The sequence below is a fragment of the Lepidochelys kempii genome, chromosome 4 (genome assembly GCF_965140265.1).
Source record: "Lepidochelys kempii isolate rLepKem1 chromosome 4, rLepKem1.hap2, whole genome shotgun sequence".
In the NCBI taxonomy this organism is placed as follows: domain Eukaryota; kingdom Metazoa; phylum Chordata; order Testudines; family Cheloniidae; genus Lepidochelys; species Lepidochelys kempii.
The window spans coordinates 27,430,555-27,442,684 of NC_133259.1; the positions used below are offsets into that span (position 1 = coordinate 27,430,555).

Sequence of the window (12,130 nt, forward strand, 5' to 3'; positions counted from 1 at the left end):
CCAAAACCTTGCACCCCACTTCCTGGACAAGGTTTGGTAAAAAGCCTCACCAATTTGCCTAGGTGACTACAGATCCAGACCCTTGGATCTGAGAACAATGAAAAAGCATTCAGTGTTTTACAAGAAGACTTTTAATAAAAAATAGAAGTAAATAGAAATAAAGAAATCCCCCCTATAAAATCAGGATGGTAGATATCTTACAGGGTAATTAGATTCAAAAACATAGAGAAACCCTCTAGGCAAAACCTTAAGTTACAAAAAAGATACACAGACAGAAATAGTTATTCTATTCAGCACAATTCTTTTCTCAGCCATTTAAAGAAATCATAATCTAACACATACCTAGCTAGATTACTTACTAAAAGTTCTAAGACTCCATTCCTGTTCTGTCCCTGGCCAAGACGACTACAGACAGACACAGACCCTTTGTTTCTCTCCCTCCTCCCAGCTTTTGAAAGTATCTTGTCTCCTCATTGGTCATTTTGGTCAGGTGCCAGCGAGGTTACCTTTAGCTTCTTAACCCTTTACAGGTGAGAGGAGCTTTCCCCTGGCCAGGAGGGATTTCAAAGGGGTTTACCCTTCCCTTTATATTTATGACAACTGCTATGAGCAAATACCTGGGGGATGGAACATAGAGGGGGAGGGCTCTGAGTTACTACAGAAAATTCTCTCTCAGGTGTCTGGTTGGTGCGTCTAGCCCACATGCTCAGGATCTAATTGATCACCATATTTTGGGTCAGGGAGGAATTTGCTCCCAAGTCAGATAGGTAAAAAACAACAACAACAGAGTCTCTGCCATCCTCTGAAGCATGGGGCACAGGTCATTTGCTGGTTTGAACTAGAGTAAATGGTGGATACTCTGTAACTTGAAGTCTTTAAATCATGATTTGAGGACTTCAGTAACTCAGCCACAGTGTATTGGTCCTACTACAGGAGTGGGTGGGTGAGCCCTGCAATGTGTAGCGGGTCAGAACAGATGATCAGGATAGTCTCTTCTGGCCTTACAGTCTATAATATGCCGAGAGACTTTATTGTGCTAAGAAGCATTAACTATATTTTAATCAACACAAAATGTCTATTTTTATTTATTCTACATTCTCACATTTAAAGCAATGTGCTTTAATCGCTTCCCTTTGCATTTTCAAATTCCTTCCACCTACCCTATGCAATTTCCAATTCTGTTCGTAATGATAATGACTTACATTCATATAGCACCTTTCATCCAGAAGGATTCTAAATGCCTGGCAGCCTACAGATAGGGACAATTTCGCCCACCACAGAAACACAGCCAGGTCTGAACTGCATTGTGTTGGTTTCAAACTGCTGTGTGATGTTGTGCAGTGGAAGGCAGAAAGTGGCATGTTTTATTTGTATTTCATTAGTTTGTTGGCCCACCTTTTTATTCTATTTGGAAGCTGTAAGAAGGCTTAACAGCCCCTGATCTGCACTGTCCAAAATAAAAGGCGGGGAGGGTTTGGTGTGGGTGGGGAGGGCTCAGCAATGATCTGTAGCACTTACAGGCTCAGGCATTTTTACCATCATGTCATCTAAGGCTGCTCACAGTTGCACTGGCAGGCACCTGTGGTGAATGATAGGTCCTAAATTTGCCACAGCAGATGCAGTTTCAGTCTTCATTACTTAACTGGATCTGTGACCATGTGACCTACGTCACATTAGATAGGCTTCACCTTCTATTAAAGCTTATTCCATGAAAACAATCCTCTTGAGATAAGAGAGCTGATGCTCATCTCGAATGGTGTAAGGCAACCAGAGCTTGCTTACATACTGCAGTTTTTCATATCTTTCTAAAATTTGCTATATTAGTTACTGTTGATGCTGTCTCTGGAAAATGGGTCCTGCATGCTGCAGTTCATTAGTCTTAGACCTTTCTCTCTGCTTCCATCCTATCTATATGAGCACTAGATACTGTTGAAATTCTAGCTATCTAGACTGGTTAATTTGGTGTCTACAAGATCAGACACGACACTCCACACTGTTTTTTGTCGTGAAGTTGATCAGCACAGATTCAGAGTGAAGACTGCTATCTACTGAATCACCAAAGTCACTTCTGGCAAGACTTGTATTTTACCATAGGGCTCCTACCCAAGTATTAACCTAATTCAGCACTGCTTAACATAAATCTGATGGTAGGCCAAAGCAGCATAAACCAGGTTACTTCTTTTCCTTGTTGACTTTCCGTTCTATTTGCCTTAGAATGTTGTTCTGGCACCTTTCACCATAGTATCTGAATGCCTTCCATATTACTAGAGCAGCAAAGTGAGGTAGCTAGTAGATTTGACAGTATCTTTGGCTCTTCTCTTGTTGTAGGGAAGCAAAGGGGAAATGCCATTCTGGTTAGGCTAGAAAAACTCTCTCAAAAAGAGGATGGTCTTGCAGAATGACAAAGTGGCCAGAGTCTGTTCCTTCTTCATTTTTGTCCAGGATCATATTTCTACTAGCAAGTCCAGCTCCCCACCTCAAGGTCTCCCAATACGACGTTATTCCTGTGAACCAACTTCCCTTCCTTGTCAGCAATTTACTGAAAGGGGAGAGTGGAGAATCTGCAGTGTTTACTCTTGACTGAACAGCCCTGAATCAAAAGATGCTTGTGATTCAGGAATGTGGCTTTAAAACAAAAGTTGGTCCCTAATAAAAGTGATGGGGGGAGGGGGGGAGTCAGTCAGGTGACCAGAAAAAATGTATTATATTTTTAAGCCATAAAAATAGAGTGAATCCAGATTTTGCCTTACCTTTTTAAGGATGAAATGAGTAATTTCTGAACAATGTAAGTGTCAGTTCACATATTTTCTGTGTGTTCATGGTAGCATCCTATTTGGGTGTATAAATGGTACATTGGGATGGAAACACAATGTAGAATAGGTTTCAGAGTAACAGCCGTGTTAGTCTGTATTCGCAAAAAGAAAAGGAGTACTTGTGGCACCTTAGAGACTAACCAATTTATTTGAGCATGAGCTTTCGTGAGCTACAGCTCACTTCAGTGCTGTAGCTCACGAAAGCTCATGCTCAAATAAATTGGTTAGTCTCTAAGGTGCCACAAGTACTCCTTTTCTTTTTACAATGCAGAATAGGATTTTACAAAAAGGACATTCGCTGATTGGCTGACTGTTTAGTTAAGTCAGAAGTTTTCTTAATCATCTCTTTCATATTGTATTTAAGAATCATTCTTCTCTTGAACCTTGGGGGGTTTCTGGTTTTGTCACTCAGTTGTAACATAAGCAGTTGAAATTTAAGGCAAATACATTTATTCTAATTGTTACAGGTAAAATTGCAGGCAACTGTAAATAAAATGTTCAGCGACCAAAGAGTAATGAGTTTAGGCTCAGCCCAAGTGACTAGGATACCTTAACTAATCAAACATGATTCAAGGTGATAGACTGCTTATATTGATGGTGTATGCAATAAAGAAGTGGTTTTTATGGTAGATGGTCTAAAAATTAGCGTTGTTTAAAATATTATGGTATTACGTTTTGGATAATACATTTTTATTTACAAAATGCCCCATGATTGAAGGATTTTGTTACTAAAATGAATTTTAAGATGGACTAATAATGCGAACTATTTTTACAGAATCAAAAAAGGAGCCCCCTCAAATAAATCATACAATAAATATGTAAACTGGTGAGCAAATATATGAGCCAGCTTTGCATACATTCTCTGCAAATGCTTTAGCTCTTTGTGACAGCATACTTCCAATATGTTAGACGATAACAGCCTATTGTTGCAGGGACTACTTACTGAAAACATGTGAAATAGTGCTGTGCATTGGGTGGGTGAAATGGAACACAAGGCTTCTATGTAATCATATTATAATGAACTGGCCAGTGTTTATGCATGTACTGCTCCCTTCTAACCACTGGAATCAGAACTGCTGAACTGTGCATCATAGAGCCTATACTGCTAGTAATAACAGATAACAGAGAGTCTCCTTTAATTCAAATGATAGGGGTTTGAACTTTTGGCAAATGGGGATCTGATTCATATGTCCAAAGTTACATTTTGAATAACCAGTTATTTCATTGTGACTACATCTGATCTGAATTTGGATTAGATTAAATTTAGCCATTTTAGATTCAGATAAGCATTTCCCAATTTGAAAAAATAATCACTCTGCTGACTTGTCTGATAGCACATCCTCATCCTACAACTGGGTGCAGGAGGATGGACCCTTGTATCTGCACAAGGTCCCATTGTCTTCAATGGTGCTCTATTGGGGTGCAAGGGTCCTCCTGCATGGGAACAATTGCAGGATTAGTGCTCTAGGCTGCCCATTAAAAGGCTTGTAGTTCAGCTCTCTCCAAAATTTGGTCATAACTTTCTCTCCCCTGTGCTGATTGCCTAACTCCAATGCCTCCCAGTCCTCCCTTCCCTTTCCTTCCTTTGTCTTTCCATTTAGCTAATTCCCACCATGCACGCACCCTGCTTTACCAAACCCCACCCATGGAATTTAAAAACCAAAAACCAAAACAAACAAACAAAAAAAACCCAGAGCTGGGCAAACTACGGCCTGCAGGCCACATCTGGCCCACGGGACCCTCTTGCCTGGCCCCTGAACTCCTGGCCCGGAAGGCTAGCTCCCAGCCCCCTCCCCTGCTGTTTCCCCTCCCCCGCAGCCTCAGCTCACTGCGCCACTGGTGCAATGCTCTGGGCGGCGGGGCTGCGAGCTCTTGCTGGGCAGCGCAGCTACAGAGCCACGGCCTGACCCGGTGCTCTGTGCTGCACGGTGGCATGGCTGGCTCCAGCCGGGCAGCAAGGCTGCCTGTCCTGGTGCTCAGGGCATCGCGGCTGTAGCGTCGCCAGCCACCGGTGCTCCAGATAGCGCGGTAAGGGGACAGGGGAGTTCAGGGTGGTGGTCAGGGGGTGGGGGTGTTGATAGGGATCGGGGCGGTCAGAGGGCGGGGAACGGGGGGTTGAATGGGGGCAGAGGTCCTGGGGGGTGGGGGAGTTTGGAATGAGAGGAGGGGTTGGATGGGGTGGCGAGGAGCAGTAGGGGTGGGACTCCAGGGGCGGTGAGGGGACAGGGAGGGATGGATGGGGCAGGAGTCCCAGTGGGGCCATCAGGGGACAGGGAACGGGGTGGGGCTTGAATGGGACAGGAGTCCCAGGGGGGCCATCAGGAGGCGAGAAGCAGGGGGGGTGGATGGGGGCGGCATCCAGGCCATGCCTGGCTGTTTGGGGAGGCACAGCCTCCCCTAACCGGCCCTCCATACAATTTCAGAAACCTGAAGTGGCCCTCAGGCCAAAAAGTTTGCCCGCCCCTGAAATAAACCATTAAACATTAAAATAAATCATGGAACTAACATAACATTTGCAAACCATCACTCTGTTTGTTATATCTCTGCCAATCCCTTTGTATCCTGTCTATTTGGATCATCAGCTTTTCAGGATATGGTTTATCTCTTATTCTATGTTTGTGCACAACCTAGCACAATGTGTTTTATTAGTTAAATAAACTACCTTAAAATGTGCTGGATATATAAGATAAAATATTTTTTCAAAACATATTTTACATTTAAAACTAAATGATTAAAAAACATTATATCCTGGCCATGACCAACGCTCCTAGGCACTACAATAATACAAGTAAATAAATAAATAACAACAATAATAATCAGTAGTTGGTGATTGAACTGGTTATTTCTGGTCACTGTGTCTTTCAAGACTTTAAAACTGGCAGAACTCATCCCCTCACACCTGGTGTTTGTTCACAGAGTTGAACAGAAAAACAAGCATTCCTGCTTTTTTAGCTCCCAATCAGTTTCTTAAACATTGAATGAACTAGTCATCGAACTAATTTAGCTGAATAAACAAATGAAGAAAAATTCCCTCTGCACCTGTAGAAAAGACTACTGCTGTCAAATGCTGGATTAGTGCTTCAATTAATTCTGTTTAAGGTGTTTAACCAGTGACTTCCACCAGTTCAGTAATTTGATTTGCTTTAAAACTTCAGCAAAATTTTAAATTGTTTTATTTTCAAATGTATTTTTAAACTAATAGAAGACTTTTTATGAAAAAAACATTCCACCCTAACACAATGACATTTTATGTGAAACAAATTCTGTCCCCATGCTTGCCATTCATAGTGACATCTATTAAGCTCTCAAGCAGCCATGCATTTGTCAGATTATTAAAATGACACTGCAAGTAGCCTTGTATTCAAAAAGAGAAGTAGCAAACTTACTTCAATACTGAAGTATCCTCTGTCCACATAGTCCCCCAAGAAGAGGTACCGTGTGTTGGCAGGAGAACCTCCTACTTCAAACAGCTTCATCAAATCGAAGAATTGTCCATGGATGTCGCCACAAACTAGGAGAAATTAAAATAGTTTGTTACATCATCAGTTCAATTCATTTTACCAGGTTAAGCACACACAATTTTAAAGTGTTTACCTTCATAATAAAAATGCTGTATTATATTCTGTTGTTCACCAGCTATTTTCTGTGTGCCAACTTACGATTTATATCTACATTGACATGATTGGTGAGGGTTGGCTGCCAGTCAGCAGAAATTGATGACAATTCCTGAGTAAAAACATCACCATTTTTCACTTTTGCATGCATCTACATATATTGTACAAAAGGTTACCACATGATTAAATAATGCTTTTAGACTGGAGTTTTACAAATGACTTGAGATTATTTAAATATATTTATGCATATTTTATTTTTTTAAATGCCCATCCCTTGCTATGGCCACTTTGTGCAAAGCATAAAATATTGATAATTAAAGGACCCATCAAAAATATCCAGAATAAGAAAACACACTGAACAAATTAGTCCCTTCAAACAGTCTCGTTCCCTCCTCCAATCATCACTATGCCTACCTGCCCTGTCCCCAAATCCATGTAAATATCAGCAGACCTTGCGGCATGCATGGAAGGTCAACAAACAAGGTAGTGCAACATAACTGATTGGTTTATTCACACAAAAGTCTCTCACTTCTTACAGAGTCAAAATAGGAAGAAACATGACAGAAAAAAATGTACTACTTCTCTCAGTGCATGCTTCCAAATAATTGGGCACACTTTTGTGCTTAACAAGCAATAAATTCACATAAGCTTTTGCATCAATTTCTGCATAAAGGTCTTACTTTCCTATTAAAATCATGCCTCAAAATTATTTCATGCTGTGAAGAAGCTGTAATCACTTCTCCACACAGACTCAGTACTACAACAACTGTAATGAAGTTCCACCAAATTAACAACCGCACAACAATACAAACATCAATAATATCTCATTGTCTCGTCACAGTATAGTGTCACATATTCTTTACTTTTAGTTACAAGAAACCAGACTCTCTTTTTCAAAGTACAGTATGTAAGCTGGTTTAGGACAGCTCCAGCCAAAGCTCTCACCCCCTCCTGCACTCGAACACTCTTCCCCAGCCCGGTGAAAGTGAATGAGGGTGAGGGAGAGTGAGCAACAGACAGAGGAGAGATGGAGTGAGTGGGGGCAGGGCCTCAGAAGGGGCGGGGCAGGGCAGGTCCATGGGGAAGCGGTGGGGTAGAGACAGGGCAAGGGTGTTTGGGTTGGTGCAATTACAAAGTTGGCAACCCTAAGTAGAGCAAACAACAAAATATAGCGAAGGTGGTGATCATGCATACCTTACTCTCATGAGTACCAATGTGAAGTTAGAGGTACCATTTATGAGTTAGAACTGCAGGATCAGCTTCTATGCTCTCTTTTATCCTTTGCTGTGCATTGCTGTACACCATGAAGTAAAGACTGCATAACTACAGCCTTATAAAAAAATAAGTTTCTTCCATCAAATAGCGTAACTACAGAAAGACTAGTGCTCAGTTTTGTATTACATTGTGTAATCTTTTCTTTCAGGTGACATTTTATTTTCATGAATTTTGAGATGGGAATCTTCAAGTGTTACTTAAGACACCTTCATCTGAAAGTGATTTCCTGCAAAGGATAATAACTATCATTCTATAACAATGCAAAAATAAAGTTTAAATTTAAATCCTCACACAACACGATGGAAAAGCTGTCTTTGTGAAGTCATTTTTTTTAGATATGAAGCTGTCATTATCTGCAATGAAGGAAAATTCTGGATCAACTTTATTTATGTAATTGGTTTAGCTTGCAAACTGCTTCAAATGGGCTCTGTTCCTCTGTGTACATATAGTGAGCAGAGAAGAACAGTGAGCCAGAACATCTGCCCTCTTCAATTCAGACTGAGAAACTTTTTAGTATTATAAAGCAGTACAATTCTAACAATTAAAAATGCATGTAAATCTGAAATGTAACATGGTTGAGAGATTCTGAATGTACTTAACTTAGGTTTATCATGACTACAGGAAAAGGCAAAAGCTCCTTCATGTTAACAGGGGTGTGTCTATATGTATGTGTTTGCAATGGTGAAGGGGTCATTTCAGAGAAATTCATAAGTAAGACTTGCTTAGAAAGAAATCTTTCTATTTCCATCAATTTGTTATAGGTGGAAATGAAGAAGAGAGTACAACTATAAACAGGATGGAGAAAAAATAAAATTTGCAGAACCCTGTCCATTCAAGTCTATTATTGTTATTATTATTAAGTAGGTGATGAAAATTCCTGTTAATTTACAAACACAGGATCCAATTCTCATCTTATTCATGATTGGCTTCAGAAAGTGTCTATCCAGAAACTGCTTTCAGAAAAGACGCATGAAAACCAAAAGGAAAAAAAATTAAAGTAACAGTTTACTCCTAAATAACAGGAACAAGCTCTGAATTATAAGCATAAAACTAGCAGGGAATCCTGTCTGCAGAAACTGGAAAGATGTGGCTTAAGAACAGATTACAACAGATGAGTTATGATCAAATATTAAGCCCATGTCCCAAAATTTCAGTAATAAGGTCAACATTTTACATACAGTTAATCAGATCTGTATTTTATATGGACTATCATAACGAGGGCTGAAGAACTTTTCATTTTCATGGTTTTAATATATACTTTTAAAATATCCTGTCACCATCCTATTTGTGTCCTAGTTTTTGGTTGGATGTTAAGGTTTGGAACTGGAGAATGGAATAGGAATTTCAGAGGAACTGTGAAAAAACATAACTGATTTGATAGGTTATTTTTGGGGCGCTGTTCACCTACCCTTCACCCCTCAGTTATACTTTTCAAGTTTTGGAGACTCTTGGACAATAAACATAATTATTTCTGATCTTCATTTGGGGGAAAGAAATGTTTACTTGCTATTTTTACCTCTCCCTTGCTCCCCGTTTTTCTCATAGGCGGTCTCCTTTCCTGGTTGTAGGAATATGGAATAGAGGGTCAGATCTGATGGGGGGATGATAAGGACAATTAGTAGCACCTATTGGCATCTGCCACCTGCTTCCACTGTCAAGAGGGATCCAGAATCTGAAGAGGTCTGGAACCAGTAGGGGCTACTCGTACAGCTCATTCTTTCCCACTCCATTATGAGAGGAGCACATGAAGAGAACTAGATGGGAGGCTCATAGAATGGATTGAGACTAAGGGAGACTAAGCCCAAATGACAGCACTAGCAATTATTTGGGAATGGAGGAACCTCCAACCCCCTCCTCTGCTATAAAAGTGAATTGCCTTAGGCCCTGCTAACTGCCTCTCAGGGCTTGTCTATACTTACAGTGCTGCAATGGTGCAGCTGTGCCGCTGTAGTGCTTAGTGAAGACTCTACCTTCACTGATGGGAGAGCATCTTCTGTCGGCAAAGCAAGGAGCAGTAGCTATGTCAATGGGAAAGTCCCTCGCGTCGATATATCGCTCTCTACCCTGGGGGTTAGGCTGGTGTAACTACATTGCTCAGGGGTGTGGATTTTTCGAGGTAGTGATACCAACATAAGTGGATAGTGTAGACCAGTGGTTTTCAAACTGCGGGTTGCGACCCAGTACTGGGTTGCGGAATGGAAGGCATTGGGTTGCGGCGGCTGTGGTCAGCACCACTGACCAGGCCATTAAAAGTTCCATTGGTGGTGCTGCTCGGCTAAGGCAGGCTAGTCCCTACCTGTTCTGACACCGTGCTGCGACCTGGAAGCGGCCAGCAGCAGATCCGGCTCCTAGGCGGGAGGGCCACGGGGCACTGCGTGCTGCCCCCGCCCCAAGCAATGGCACTGCACGATCGGGGGAGGGGCGATGCCTGCAGGCGAGAGCCAAGTGGAGCTGGACTTGCTGCTGGCCACTTCCGGAGCGCAGCACGGTCCGCAGTGCCAGGACACGCAGGAAGCCTGCCTAAGCACCCCTGCTGTGCCACTGACTGGGAGCTGCCTGAGGTAACCCCGTGCCCCAACCCCGCACCCCAGCCCCCCCAAACCCAGAGCCCCCTCCAGCACCCCAAGCCCCTCATCCCCAGTCCCACCCCAGAGACTGCACCCCCAGCCCAGAGCCCCCTCCCACACCCTGAACCCCTTATTCCCAGCCCCACCCCGCAGCCCCGCACCCTAACCCTCTGCCCCAGTCCTGAGACCCTCTCACACCCCAAACCCCTCATCCCCAGCTACGTTGGGTTATGGACATCAACAATTTTCTTCAACTGGTTCGCCAGAAAAAAAGTTTGAAAACCACTGGTGTAGACCAAGTCTCAGATTCTTATGTCTACAGCAAAAATCTATGAACCTGAGCAGATGCTCGTAAAATAGATTGAAGATTCCATATCCCTGTCCATATCCATATCCCTGGATAGCTTTTAAAAGAAAATACCCCACCCAAATTGAGGGAGGAATATCAAAGCCTAATAAAATAAGGAACAAACTCACTCTGTTTCCTTCTCAGACGTTCCTCAGCTACATTTCTAAAATGTATAGCTGTAGAAGGAAAAAGCTGCCATGTATTCTATTCATATAGGATTTCTGAGGGAAATCAGTGGCCATTAGTTTTGGGCTATGTCAGGCATCGTATTTTGGCAAAGGAGACTAACCCATTTATAATTGGTGGATATGGCAAGGATGGAGAAAAAATGAATAAAACACCACAAAAATATTTTCCATTCAGAAAGCCAGCAAAACCACTAATCAACTACTACCATGTATTACAATTGCCTTCTTATGGGACATGACAGGGTTAGCAAGATAACCCTCTGATACTATTAGATCAATAGGCATGATGCAGCGAACATTATTCCACATCCCCTCCACAGTGCCTGCCTTACAAAGCTCTTTTCTCAGGTACAAATTAACTCCCTTTAAGAGGTGCTTTATTCAGATAAAAGGTTTAAAAGAATGGTAGTTACTATCTTGTAATAATTTCTCATCTGCAGGCATTACTATAGCATTTGAGGTCCTCCAATTTCAGTCAGAAGTGGGTGCCTAACTTTCCTTTGCGTATTTGAAAAATCCCCTTTTACCATTAAAGAGCCACTATCAGGTGTCAGCCACTATTCAGTCACTATTCAAAATGTGATTATAGCTGGAATATAACTTATTTTCTCTCACTCTCTTTCCTTTAAGAAACACAATGTAGCTCTTAGTGAAGCTCTCCCATGTCGAAGTTAGGTGCTTGTGCTGTGAGCGCACATCAAAATGGTACAACTTCGTTTCTGTTTGAGACCTACACTCAACATAGTTGGGGGTCTGTATAGTAAGGGAGGGGTGTTTTTCCTCACCAGCGCTGGAATGCCATTCTTCAGGCACACAGAGAAGACATAGCACCATATTTCTTATTGTTATTATTTAAAACTCTTTACTTATATCACAGCATTACCCAGCTCTCCAAACAGGGTCAAGGCCTCATTGTTCTAGGCTGAATAATCAACTTACCTTTACAGTTGTGTATGGGGACTAAACATCTGGACAAGGTTCTTGTATTAGGATTCTCTATCTGAGGGTTAGTTTAGTTTATTGTCCGTTACCTTACAGCTAGTTTTCTATCCTTAAACAGCCAGTTACGCCACTGCACAATATGCCTAATAGCAAGAAATGCTGCGATTAGCTTACTGGCTCTAGTGAGCAAACAGTGATCACTCTCTATTACTGTACATGCATGTTCATGAAATTCAAACAGAGAACCTGGAAGTGAGCTGAAAGTGCAATGTTTTGTTAGACATGCACCTCAGGAACTTTCCCTGATAGTTCTGGCCCCATCCCCTGCTGTCTTCATCAAAGCTTCCATTGACTTCCAGTTTTTTATTATATTTGTGGTTTT

The 12,130-nt window shown here is 41.9% G+C and overlaps 1 protein-coding gene across 3 annotated transcripts in view; it reads right to left on the bottom strand.

Moving 5' to 3' along the window:
- PPP3CA (protein phosphatase 3 catalytic subunit alpha) overlaps nt 1-12,130 on the bottom strand; it is a 334,427-nt gene that overhangs the window by 104,354 nt on the left and 217,943 nt on the right. For all 3 annotated transcript variants that reach the window (XM_073340795.1, XM_073340794.1, XM_073340796.1), the window contains one exon: nt 6,200-6,324. In XM_073340795.1, the coding sequence (XP_073196896.1) occupies nt 6,200-6,324 (125 nt within the window). The remainder of the gene's footprint in view (nt 1-6,199; nt 6,325-12,130) is intronic.